Source organism: Erithacus rubecula (assembly GCF_903797595.1).
Source record: "Erithacus rubecula genome assembly, chromosome: 8".
Classification (NCBI taxonomy): Eukaryota; Metazoa; Chordata; class Aves; order Passeriformes; family Muscicapidae; genus Erithacus; species Erithacus rubecula.
Genome location: NC_136659.1, coordinates 18,065,509 through 18,078,207, shown reverse-complemented (window position 1 = coordinate 18,078,207; position 12,699 = coordinate 18,065,509). Strand labels below are relative to the sequence as shown.

Genomic DNA, 12,699 nt, shown 5'->3' with positions numbered 1-12,699 from the left:
ATGTAGTGTCAGGACAAAGGGAATTGCTTCAAACTGAAAGAGAATAGATGTAGATTAGATATTAGAAAGGAAGTCTTTATTCTTGGACTGGTGAGGTACTGGAATAGGTTGCCCAGAGACTTTGTAGATGCCCCATCCGTGGAAGTGTCCAAGGCTGGATGGAGCTCTGAGCAACCTGATGTAATGGCAGATGTCCCTGCCCATATTAGGGGGCTTGAAACTAGATAATCTTTAATGTTCCTTCCAACCCAGGACATTCTATGATTTTATGAATTAACCAAAAACTTCCACCTTGGGTCAAGTTTGAGGAAGGAAAAAAAAATAATGATCAGTTAAGTTTTCTGCATTGTCCAGAAGTAGTTTCTGCCACTCAGATGGTTTGGCATGAATTATTTTTCCCTGAAGTTACAGTTGTATTTGTGTAAGCCTCTTGGACTTTGACTGATGACCACACCTCTGGAACCCACTATTAGATGTTATTATATGAAAGGCTTAGAAGGGCTTCTGTGTATTCAGCATATAGAAAGACATCTTCAGGACCATACTTGTAGAAGCATGCTGTTTGCTGACAGGTTTGAATCTTACCCATGTTAGTTACTGGTAATTTAGTTCTTTGGTATGCTTTTCTTAATCTCTGCCTTTTTCCTCTACAGTCAAATCATTCACAATAGAAACTGAAAAAACTGACAAATACTGAATGATCAGAACTCTGTTGGAAAGAAAAAAACAGCAAAAGCCAAGATTCTAACTATTTATGGATCTTGTTTCCCAACAAAGTGTATCTAAAAGCCATTGTCTCAGGGTTCAGAGACAGCTAAATGATTGATTTCACATAAAATATTTGTTGTTCTAATTGCAGTGTCATCTGGGTCGTTGGCAACAAACAGATGCAAAAACAGCCTTTGCATACCATCTTGAAAAACTTATGGTTTGCTTAGTGTGCTTTATAATCTAAAGCATATGGCTTTGCACATAACTGCAGTATCCAAAATGAAGCTGTACGTAATGAATCACTGAGTGGAAGAAAATGCATTGCTTCTGTTACAAGTTCTTTCAGTGTGTGTATTCAAATGGTTCTGTTTAGGGTTATAAACAAAAGGATATGCTCACAGTTTCAGCAGTGTGTTACAGATTCTGGGATGCACATGACATCAAAGAGGCTACACTAATTTCCCTAGCAGTCTATGGCTCTTGGCACTATGAGCACACTGCATCTGAATAAACAGAATTCTAGTTCACCACAATTGTGGGGGGGGGATCCAAGGTGATAGTGAAGCTTGGTTTTGTTTTGTTTTATATCTTTCTATAGGACTTCTTGCTCCTTCAGATTCTGTGTGTTCAGTGAATCAGATAACTACACTTGAGCTATAGACTACAAAGCACTTGACACTAAAAATTAGTAACTATAATCTATTACTCTTATGTAATGAATTCAGGTAAGAGCTTAAAGTACACTGGAGTTGCTAAGGATTAATCATTCTTTCTAAGCATTAATATATATATTTTTAAAGTGGTTAGCATCCTTTCCATTAGCAACACTTACGTGAAAATTCAGTAAGATACTTGTGAGTTAGGAAGGGCTGAGGTCCTGTAACTCCTCAAAGCAGATCTGATTTATTGCTTTTTCCATGCTTGCTTGTCACTAGCAGCATGAAGAGTGCCAGCTCCTATAAATATTCCTGGACACTCTTATGTACTGGAAGGGACCAAGGGAATTTGGTGGCAGGAATGGTTCCTATCGTACTAGATCTCATTATATCAACAGAATAGATGACCTTATTGAACATCTGTGGACATCTGAAGCTACTGGTAGGTAAGCATGAAGTATTCTGGAGAGAATTACAATTGTTAATAGTATTATGTCAATATGCCTCCAGCTCCTGATGTTACTAGATTAATTTAGTTCTCTGATGCCAGAACACAGATTCTACTGCTTCACATTAATGGTTTTTATTCCCTTTTCTTCTTTTCTTTAGTTTCTCAGTACCTTACTTAATAGTTTATTTTTTTTATTTTTCCTCTTTACAATAGTTTTGTCTTTTCCCTCTTACTAGCCTCAGAAGGGAAAAGAACATAATGAAGACATAACATATTAGTGAAATCACCAAGGAGTCTTGGTCTTTATTCTCTCCTACCCTGTGTTGTCATCTCTTGGTCTGGTTTTGCCTGTACTGAGATTAAAGTCTTAGAGGGACTGTGTGTTTATTTTCTATCAGCCTCCATCATTTTTGCAGGACTACCGTAATATAATTGAATTTATAGTACATCACATAGGCATGATAACTTCATTTCCGAATGAAGCTGCAGATTACTCTACAGTATGTGTTTAGTGAAGCCAAATAGACCTGTTATCCTGTGCTTGTTTCTGTTTTATAGCTGGTAGTATTAACAGGCAATGTACAAATACCCTGTGATGTGGGCTAGGTATCTCTTAAGGTGTGCTCATACTAAAGTACGAGCCCTTAGTTCAGCGCAGTACAGGTGTATGCAAGATAGTTCTGCACTAATGGGATTGAGTATGGCAGGCAGGTGCAGCAGGAGCTCAGAGGGACTAACTGCTTCAGTACTCACTCTGCTTCCCAGGCACATTTTTCATTTTGCTCCTATTTTGCTCTTTAGGTATGATACAAATTTGCTCAAATGATGGAGAATCATGGCAGGGAAAAAGGAAGGAAAATACATTTTGTACGAGTGCACACTCTTAGCCAAATAGCATTGTGTGCCCTTTGTAAATCAGTGTTTTTAAAAATAAAGCTGAAATAATGAAAATTATGAAGTCTAGTTAATTTGAAGCAGTTTTTACTGCATAAGTGATGTTCAGTCAGTCCCATTTAACACTGATATGAGTGGGACCAGAATCATTAGTCCCTTAAGTCGTCTCCTTGAACAGACTTGCATAGCACACAGGAAAATGTAGCTGTTCCTTGAAGTCAATATGCTGTACATAATTATCCACTAGCATCCAGTCCAGGAGGAGGATGTATATTATCATTGTCTGTGAGGTCATTTCTGCCTTTGCCTAAGACTTCAAGAGGAAAAGTGAAATTAACTTGCTGCCTTGAAAAATGATTCAAAACTGGAAACTTGAAAACATCAAAATACATATAAATTATCAAAGGAGAACAAAGACAAGTATTTCCACAAAAGTCTTCTCCCCAGGCTATAACAATGCTTTACATAGGCATGATCAATATATCCAGGCTTGAGAACCAAAGTCTTTTGGAATAAATTAGACTGGCAGGAAAAGAAACAAACAAAGAACAAATTAACATGATTTTAAACATTGCTTAAATTTTCATGAATGTAGACCTTGAGATGTTATGATGAGATCCCATGAGTCTGTGCTAATATTTGCTTATAATTAAGGGTTGCACTTTCATCTCATATTATAGATTGGAAATTAGCTACATGCTTACTATTTTTCTTGGTCATAGTGATTTCTCTACTGTATTTGCTTACTCTGTTACTAATATATGTGATTCCTTAAATGGCCCCATTACCTTTCCTTTAACAAACTGCCCCTTCTTGTACTCTAAATCTCCTTGTTTGAGTAATTAGGAAAAAACTACCCTTTCTGTGGTACTACATTTGTTTTCACCTACAGCAGAAAAGGAGACTAACCCCTCCCAAACATGCTTTGGGTAAATGGCATCAGAAAGAAAATGAGTATGCTCAGCTTCACTCTTCAGTATGTATTGTGGTGGATGAACTCTTCAGCAAGGGAATTGGCAACACAACCTCTTTGGGGCACTGACACATTTGAGAAGAACCCTTGTGTGCATTCTTGGTAAAAAAAGTAGGATGTGAACCAGTATTTAGAGCCCCAAGTGTGCTGCACCATCCTTAAAACAATCTGATTCACATCATTTATTTTACAAGTTCCAAATGCAGTTCAGCTGCTTCCTCACCATTTCTGTGCAGAATTCTCCATATAGGAAAAATTAGCAATGTTTTGCAAGATTATCAGCATCAAGAGGTTTTTGAAGCAAGAGTTTAGTCATTAAGAGTTTGTGGAGACCCTAAGTTCCTTTCAGCAAGCAAAATCAGATTATTCTGTTCCTCTGGCATGGCTGTCCAGTGACTTCAATACCCATGCTTTCAATACTAAGATAATCAGTGCAATAAGGACATCTAAGATGAGATCTTCAGTGAATATCAAATGAAGTCATCTGTCCCTTGGGAAGCTATTAGAAAAATACATTTTTGCCACTACTGTTTTGAAAGTATTGGTCAGGGCCCAAATCTTAAATGCAAAAGTCCATGTGTCAGTGCTAAAGAGCAAATTGAAGTCCTATGTTAAATCTTATTATTTTGCCATTTGTGCATTTCTGAGAGAGTCCTTTGCAGCTTGTAGAAAGGATTGATTTTTAAACAGAAAAGTCTTCTAAATAAGATAAAATATAAGAAATGTGCTAATCATCGCCAAGCCACAAGATGTCATTTAAAATGTCAGTATAATGGATATGATGGCTAATTGAAGAAAAATAGTTCCATTTCAGCCATAAGAAAACAAAGAAGAATTGCGTGGAAATTCAGAAACTATATCCCAGAATTTAAAAGATCAATACAGATCTGTAGACTGAGACTTCTGATAAAAATCACATTAGAGAAGTTAATTCTTGTTAAGCTAGATGTGATCTCTACCACTTCTTAAATAGTTTTTAAACTTTTGCTTAAGTCAAAACATGCCTTTCCTAAAAGCTTCTAGTCTCAACCTGAGTTTTCATCATACTGCTAAATATTTTTTCTCCTAATTGATTGCTTTCAGTGTGTGCTGTATTTCTGGTCTAAATTTTTCTTCTGCTTCTGACCATTAGTTAGTCTAGAGTTTTGTTTTTGAATGTGAAAACACTCCACCTTCTATATTCAGATCACCTCTTCACCTTCTTTTGGAAAGAATAAAGTTCAACAGTCTTATTTCTTACCATGTGGCAGATTTTTCAGGGTTCAAATTGTTCCTGTTTTCAAAACATTCTGGCCTTTATTCCATCCACTTTAAAATAATTCTGTACACAACAATGGAACTGTTTTTCTGTTTCTGTTGAGAAGTATTCTCTTCTTTGCATCCAGTCTATTTCATATTCGGCTGAATATTTGCAGCTCCCAAGTCTCTCCTGGAGATACTGCTTTCCAACTCTGTAATTCCCAGTTCATAAAAATGTATATTGAATGTTTAACTTCACATTTACTTGAAAAAATATATCTTTTTAATCTGAGCTCTGTAAGTCCTGGTTTTTTGGCTTGGGCTCTTACATATCAAAGAAATTAAGAGGATAGCCAACAGTGGTAATAGGGGACTGAACAAAAACACCATCACTTTCTTTACTTATAAATACTTTCTAATCCAACAGATTGATCCAGTAGCTGTTTCTATTTGCCTTCACTGTAAGCCACATCAATTCTGTGGTGTCTTTAGGGAAGCATCCACATGAGCCTGCTCACCCACATGTCAGCCTCTCTGAGCTCAGCTACCCTATGCTTCAATCAGTTGCCATAGTGCACTTGGCAGAAAGCGTTTTGCCTACTCCGTTATTTCTGCACTGCAGTAAGGGATTTATCAAATAACAAATTGTAACCTAAGGAATTTCTGTGCTCAGAGTTACAAGAAAAGGTTTTCTTCCAGACAAAATGGGGTCAGATCTCTTTCTTGAAAAGTGGTGCTAAAGGACAACCTGAAGAAGGTGTGTGTTCTCATCCTCTCATCTGTCTCTAACTTCATAGCAAACTAAGGAGCCTGGACATGCCAGAAGCACTGGACACAATTTCTGTGCAGTACAGACAAAACCTTGTTAATGATACTGGTAATGATACAGCTGCTACTATTGCTATTAAATTACAAGTGCCTTTTTCTTATTGGTGACTTTAAGTTTGTCATCAAAGCAAAATATTTTAGAACAGCACTTAAAATGCCTATTCAACTGCTGAGTGTTGAGCACATGTTAATACCATTTTCTCCAGATATGGTAGTTTATGATAAATGTTACCAGATTTTGTGCTGTTCATGTGTGCAACTAAGACAAATGGGCCCACTGAAAGGGTATTTCCTTTGGAGAACACAAGCTGCAGACCACCCATAGGATACACAGAAATAATTAAGTGTCAGGATAAAAAGGTAGAGCAAAATATTAGTGACTCAGAATCCTAAGAAATAAAAAACGTTGTAAAACCCCAGCCTATGTATATGTATGTTTAAAAAAAAAAAAAAAAAAAAAAAAAGTAAAGGCCTCAAGAGTACTTAGGGGAAAGGAAAAAAACTACCCCATCACATTATTGTACTGTTTAAACATTTCTAAATATTTGTGTGCTGTGTTTTCACTTCTGGCAAGCTGCAGAGAGGTGTGTGAAATTATGCAAAACAGTGAGTATCTGAGTTCATACCAGCTTCTTTCTAGAATAAAAAAAAATCATGGAGAAGTATTCAAAAACTACATTGCTGTAAGAAAAAACTCAGATGGCCTTGTGACTGAAAATATTGCTTGCAAAAATTGCAGACCCTGCTGTCCTGAGAGAGAAAGCTCTAAGATCAGTTGGAGTAACTTTCAAAGCAGAGGCTAGAATGTAGTTATCACAGGTCTTCTGCAACATTTTCAAACTTTATGGAGAAAAAAATTGCATTTACATCCTATCTGAATAATAATGAAAAAACTTTCAAAGAAATAGATATTATATGGGCACCCAATTTCCTCAGAAGTATTTTCTGGTACAGCTTCTACTTTCTTTGGTTGTGTACAATACAGGCCATTAGCAAAGGTTCTGGTTCAGCCATCACAATCTCTTTAGCAAAATATAAAGGTTTACTTAACTTGAAAGTATAAAGTATTGAAGTATTAGATGTTAAATTAGAAAGCAGCATATTATTTTAGCAGCAGTGTATTATTTTAAAGTTTTTTTCTATTTGTGGATAAATATAACCTTTCTTTATAAAATTGGGTTTGAATTTTAGACCCAGCTCTGCAGTCAGTTCCCCGGTGGTCATTTAACCCACCATCCCTCCCAGGTGTTGTGATGGAATGAACAAGTGCTCCTCTCCCACGCAGACATTGCAGTCGCACATTGAGAGGAAATTAATATTTTTAAATTTTATTGTTGAGCGGAAGAAAGCGAGAGAAAATTTCTCAGAACAGTCAGTCTTTTGGCTGAAAAGGCTAAAGTTCAAACATCTCCTCTACCTTGTTCAAATTGCAAGTACAATCTGTAAGCCTGAGTGCTTAATAAACTTCCTTTGTAATGCTACCTGCTCCTTAAGGCCAGATCTTGTCAATGGATTTGTGATATTAGAGACCTACATCTGCAAAAGCCATATTAACTTCAGTTTTGAAATGTTTAAAGGAACTGGCGCTACTTGATCTTTGTTCTGGCCTTTTGTATAGGAGCAAGTTCCTTGTGCAGTATGGAATGCAAATGCATAAGATGCATATTTTTACTTTGGTGCTACCAATCCCTGGTTTCATTCATACTGTCACTAAAATAATTTTTAACAGGGAGATATAAGAAAAGTCAAAGGCATTGGGAGAATCATTTGAAAAGTAAATCACCTTTCCTTACCCACAGTATCTTGTAGTAACTTACTCATCCTGAAAATGGTTACCCTGTAATCCAAAGTACATACAATAGAAAATACCTAGTAAAATAGAATATGGCACACCATAATGTCTTTTCTCCACAATACTAAAAAAAAAAACCAAAAAACAAACACCCCCAAATAAAAAAAAACAAAAAAACCCCAAAAAACCAAAGAAAAGCAAAAAAACCAAAAAAAAACCAAACAAAACCCAACTTAGCAAGCTGTTAGTTTTATTCAGAAACCCTTCTGAAATACTTCCTTCATCTTTAAATTCTGCTTTCCAGATGACTTTAAGCAACTGTTATTTTACAGCACATCACAAATTATATGAAGAAAGTGTAATTCCAAACTGATTCAGTTAATCTGATTAAATGGAGAGCCATGTCAAGAAGGTAGCCTTTTTATATAAAGAAAATGTTGATAATAGACTAAGTCTCATCAGTCAAGAGACTTTATTAATGTCTACTGTAGAAAAACTATTTTGTTGCTGCTGAATGATATGTTCCTAGCTAGTCACAATATACCTCATTTCCTGCTTAGATAACAGAAGATATTAAGAAAAAGTGTGAAAGGAGTAAAGAACTGTGTGATATAGATACACAGAAGAATAAAAAATGTTTAAAAAGTGAAAATTAAGTTCTGCGTAAAAACTTGCATTTGAACTGAGTTTCAAAAGAGAAAGCAAAGATTCCCAAGTTCCTGTTTGCTTACTTTGGATAGAACAGACTTGCTAATAAATCCAGGACTAAATAGGACAGAAAAAAGACTGTTTACAGACTAAAATGTGCTAGGACATTCACAGCACCTGGCACAGCTTAAAACTAAATTGTGTTATCTTACTGTAGGTTCAGAAAACTGTCTTGAACAGAAGCTGAGAACACCTCGTCGACGATGTCAGCAGCCCAAAATGCTGAATAGCCCTGAGGATAACATGTACTATAACCAGTTAAATGTGAGTTCAAAGTGGCAATAAAGCTGTTTTACTGGCTTTGTTTCCAGTTAATAATTCTGTTATTAATACCTGTTTCAGCCCCTCCAGCCCCACCCCCACCTTCTTCTGCTCTCGTCTTGAACATGTGCTTATGCTCTTTATCTGTTGCTTTCATGTCAGGATGTCTGCCTTCACGGTGAATAATTGATGTGGTTTATCAAAGACGAGCAAGATGCATGCTTCATCAGGCTCACTTGAGCCCTTTGATCAAAAAAATTATGCTGTGACTTCTGATATTATCAGCATCTGCTTGCATTCAACACAAAATCACTTTGAATTAAAAATTAACGACTTGCTGCTTTGCTTTGACTGTATGTTCTTGGCCCTCTCCACAGGGAACTCTAGAATATCAAGGGAGCAAGAGGAAGCCAAGAAAACTTGGGTAAATATCTATCTTCTTAGTTCTAAGCAACTGTAAACAGAAGAAGTCCTTTGTGATATTACAGAATATGCAAAACTTTCTAGAGAGGTTTCTAAAAATAAACAACTAACATATTTCTGTGCATTGACATTGGACATTTTCTGCACAAGAAAATTTAAAACTTGCATGTACTGCTGTCTGCAGACACTAGAACTGATTCTTACAAAATATGCTCCCCAGCTCTCTCTGTGTACTATTACTACCACAAAAAATAGCATTGCTCGTATTTTTAAGTGTGTTTCACAGTAGTGAAATGTGCCAGATGAAGGATGTTAGTACTGAAGGCCTGTGACCTAGAGCAGTGCCACAAGCCCTGCCAGCCCCACAGAAGCACACTCACAGTGGGCCTGTGTCTTCCTGCAGGAGCACGTGAGGAGCTGACAGAGGCCACTCTGCACAAAAGGGAGTTGCTCCTTCTCTGTTGAACTGAGTCCATTCTCATTGCTACATGAGCAGTTATGTAACATCAGTATAGGTAGAGGAAACTAGGCTGGCTTCTGTATAATTGCCAAAATATTCCCTTGCCTGATCACATAGACCAGAGAGAACTCATGAGAGCTTGGTCTTACAGACACATTTAGTTCAAAAATTTGCCAGAACCTTCTCTGGTTTTTCCCCTGGTTTTTATTAATCTTCTGAATGTAACTGTATGAACAAGAGGTCTTTTGAGCCCAAAATTTTGCATGACTGTGAAAGATTTGTTTTTTCTCTCCCTACCCTAGTTTAAAAAAGTTTGTATTCTGAATTAAAAACACTAACATGAGACTGCAGTCCTCATCATACATCACAGAAAAATGAAAGCCCCTTGCTGCCAATAGGGCTTTTCCCAAAAATTGATGATGTAGTCTTTGGCTCATATTCACAGCAAACCATCATCTGAAATATTGTGCCAAAATCATATCCTACTTGTGGAACATGCACAGACAAAAAAAGCCACATTGCTCAGGTTAAATGCCCGTTTGATGCAAATAGTTGTTCTGTCATTCTATACTCCCAAACTGAAAGATGATATTGCATTTCCCTGATCCTTAGAACCATTCAGGATATAAAGTGTAATAGCAGTTGGAATATGTATAAAAGCTGTATCTTTCTCATCAAATCATCTTGTCATTTTTTTTTTCATTGTTGCACTAGGGTTTTTCATTTTCACATCCACAGAGTATTTTCTATTTCTGAAGATACTGACAGAGTTAAATTTTAATTTAAGGAGTGTTGTTTGTTTATTTTCAAGCCAAATCAAAGTCCTGGATGGGGAGGATGAGTATTATGAATCATTGTCAGCTGTTGAATCTACCCCTGAAGACGACAGTTTTCTCAGCTCTTCATCTCCTCCTTCAAGAGATGTGTCTTTTGCTCAAAGCTGAACCTCACTCATTCTATTGACTAATACTGGTAAGAGTATTTTCCTGCTGATAAGCTCTTCCAGTTAGCTTGGTTTATGTGTGTTTATATAATATATTAAAAATACCATGTTAGCTAGTTACTTTAGTTCACTGATTTAGACCTGGGCTTGCAGCTGTACACTGTCACATTTGGCTGTATTTTTATAAACAACTGCAGTGAAGGGGAGCAGCTCTACCTGTATGTGTTGATGTTGACAATGGACACATTTATTTAGCAGCAAGGTTAGTTTATCTGATTCTGACCCCTTCTTTCCTGCTTCCCCCTCCCCCAGCTGCTGTTCCCACCCTGTGCCATCCCTTCTGTTGTGCTGGCACAACTGCTGGTAGAGCTGTGTGAAAAGTAAGATCAAGGAACTGAAATAGATTAAAAGAGCACTGTACTAAAAATTTTAATTTGGGGTCAGAGTGAAAACCTTTTGTATTTCATTGGACTGCTATTAAACATTGTCCTTTATAACTTTCTCTGCTGTGTATGGCTTTTAACACTAGAAAAATGTACAGAGTAAAATAATTTAAAATGTGATTGTGTCTCAATTTACCTTGCAAATAGTTTTCTTACAAAGTATTAGTTTACCATAAGTTAACTTGAGGAATTATTTCAAATATAAGAAGGCTAATTTCACACACTGTTTCATATAGTCCTTGTGACTGAAACCATCATTATGGTAGTTATTCTTGTTATCCATGCAAATATTTAATTTATTCCTTAAGTTGTATGTCTGGGCTCCATTGACTCCTATATTTCCACAGCCCTCATGTATGTAGCAAGGGGGAAAAGTCATCTGCAAATTTTTCTACTTGCTTATGACTTTCTTTGAAAATCCTTAATGAAACAGTTTGTGGCTTTCTACAGAATACTGAGATTCTTTGACAGTTACCGTTTCCATGGCAGAAGCCAACTGTTTCACCTTACTCTTTTATTTCTGGTTCAGAAACACAATTTTGATCTGTGACCATTCTTTGTTTCTTTTCCAGACAAGCTCTTGTCAAAAACTTTTGGAAATAAAATGTTCACATTTACTGCCTTGCACATTTGATAATTTTTTTTTTTTGACAAACCATACTGATTTAATCTGACCATTTATTTTACAGACCTAGTTATGATCCTTGTTTTTATCTCTGCTCCAGTGGGTTTGCCCTGATCTGTGCAAATAGATATTCCTATTGGAGATACACCTCACACCTGTTCCTTAAGCTAGCTAATTTCTTATTATCAGTGTTCACTGGCATTGTCTTTTTGACCACGAGACAAGGAAAGGAGGCATGAGAAGTAAGACCCAAGTGCAGTCATGATATTCCTAAACCAGAACAGGGTTCAAAAGAAGAAAAGGTAATGAAGTAGATAGTTCCACAAAAACTTTGCTTCTCCTGACAAAAACAGAAATTAGGTTAAGCAGGGCAGGTGAGGATGAGCAAAGGATTCCAGGAAGAAAAATTCTTCAGTCATTCTTCACTCAAAATGTGAGAGAAGGTTGAAGCTGGAAGTTGAAATCCTGAAAGGCACTGAAGTCTTTCAGTACACTCCTCATTCTAATCTGATGTACATCTAGATTAGGTGTACTTTAAAGGCTCTTAAGAGCCTTTGAAATTTAGGAACTCCTTAAACAACAGAGAATTGGTGAATAGCTGCAGATGAATTAATGTCATTAAAAATGCAGCACAAATAGAAATGGAAATTAATACGAATGCATGTGTACAGATCAGTTTCTTTACATTTTGTCAAAATGTAACAAGAATGAGTATAGGCTATGATAACTCATCAAAAATTATGTAACTTTTCCATGCAATGAATAAATTCTCAGTTAATTTGTAACATATCTGGATGGAAGATAACATTACTTTTAAACAGTCAAATTACTTGCTCTGGTCTTCCATTGGATAGATCACAGAGAGTTCTAGCAATATTGATGCCTTCTGGTTCCATCCTTCCTTTTTGAAAACTATTTATGAAAGTAAAGCTTTACTATTACTGGAATTCACATCATTATGCATAGTTAAGAGTTTATAAATTGTTTGAATTAAATGACAGTCAGGTTTCCAGATAGATATTAAGTCACCTGTCTAAAACTAACAGTTTACCTTACACTGAGTGTTACCTTACAATACTCTGAGTAGTTAAGTTCATAAAGAAGTAAGGGAAAGTGAAAAATATTATATAATTCAGTGAAGCACTTAAGCCAAAGCTGAAGTCCCATAGAAATCAATGAAATTTTGGCACGTGATTAAGTGCTTTGGGACTCGAGTTAACAAGAGCAGCTTCAGAGCATTTAAGAATAAAGCACAGACAAAATGCAAAAAGTCTCTAAGTACATCCCTTACA

General features: G+C 36.3%; 1 protein-coding gene across 1 annotated transcript in view; it reads left to right on the top strand.

The window, feature by feature from the left end:
- Positions 1 to 10,840, top strand: part of MYO3B (myosin IIIB) — a 184,181-nt gene extending 173,341 nt beyond the window's left edge. The window contains exons 34-36 of the mRNA XM_079310943.1: positions 8,410 to 8,516; positions 8,891 to 8,937; positions 10,208 to 10,840. Of these exons, the coding sequence (XP_079167069.1) occupies positions 8,410 to 8,516; positions 8,891 to 8,937; positions 10,208 to 10,340 (287 nt within the window). The 3' untranslated portion in view covers positions 10,341 to 10,840. The remainder of the gene's footprint in view (positions 1 to 8,409; positions 8,517 to 8,890; positions 8,938 to 10,207) is intronic.
- Positions 10,841 to 12,699: the final 1,859 nt, after the last annotated feature.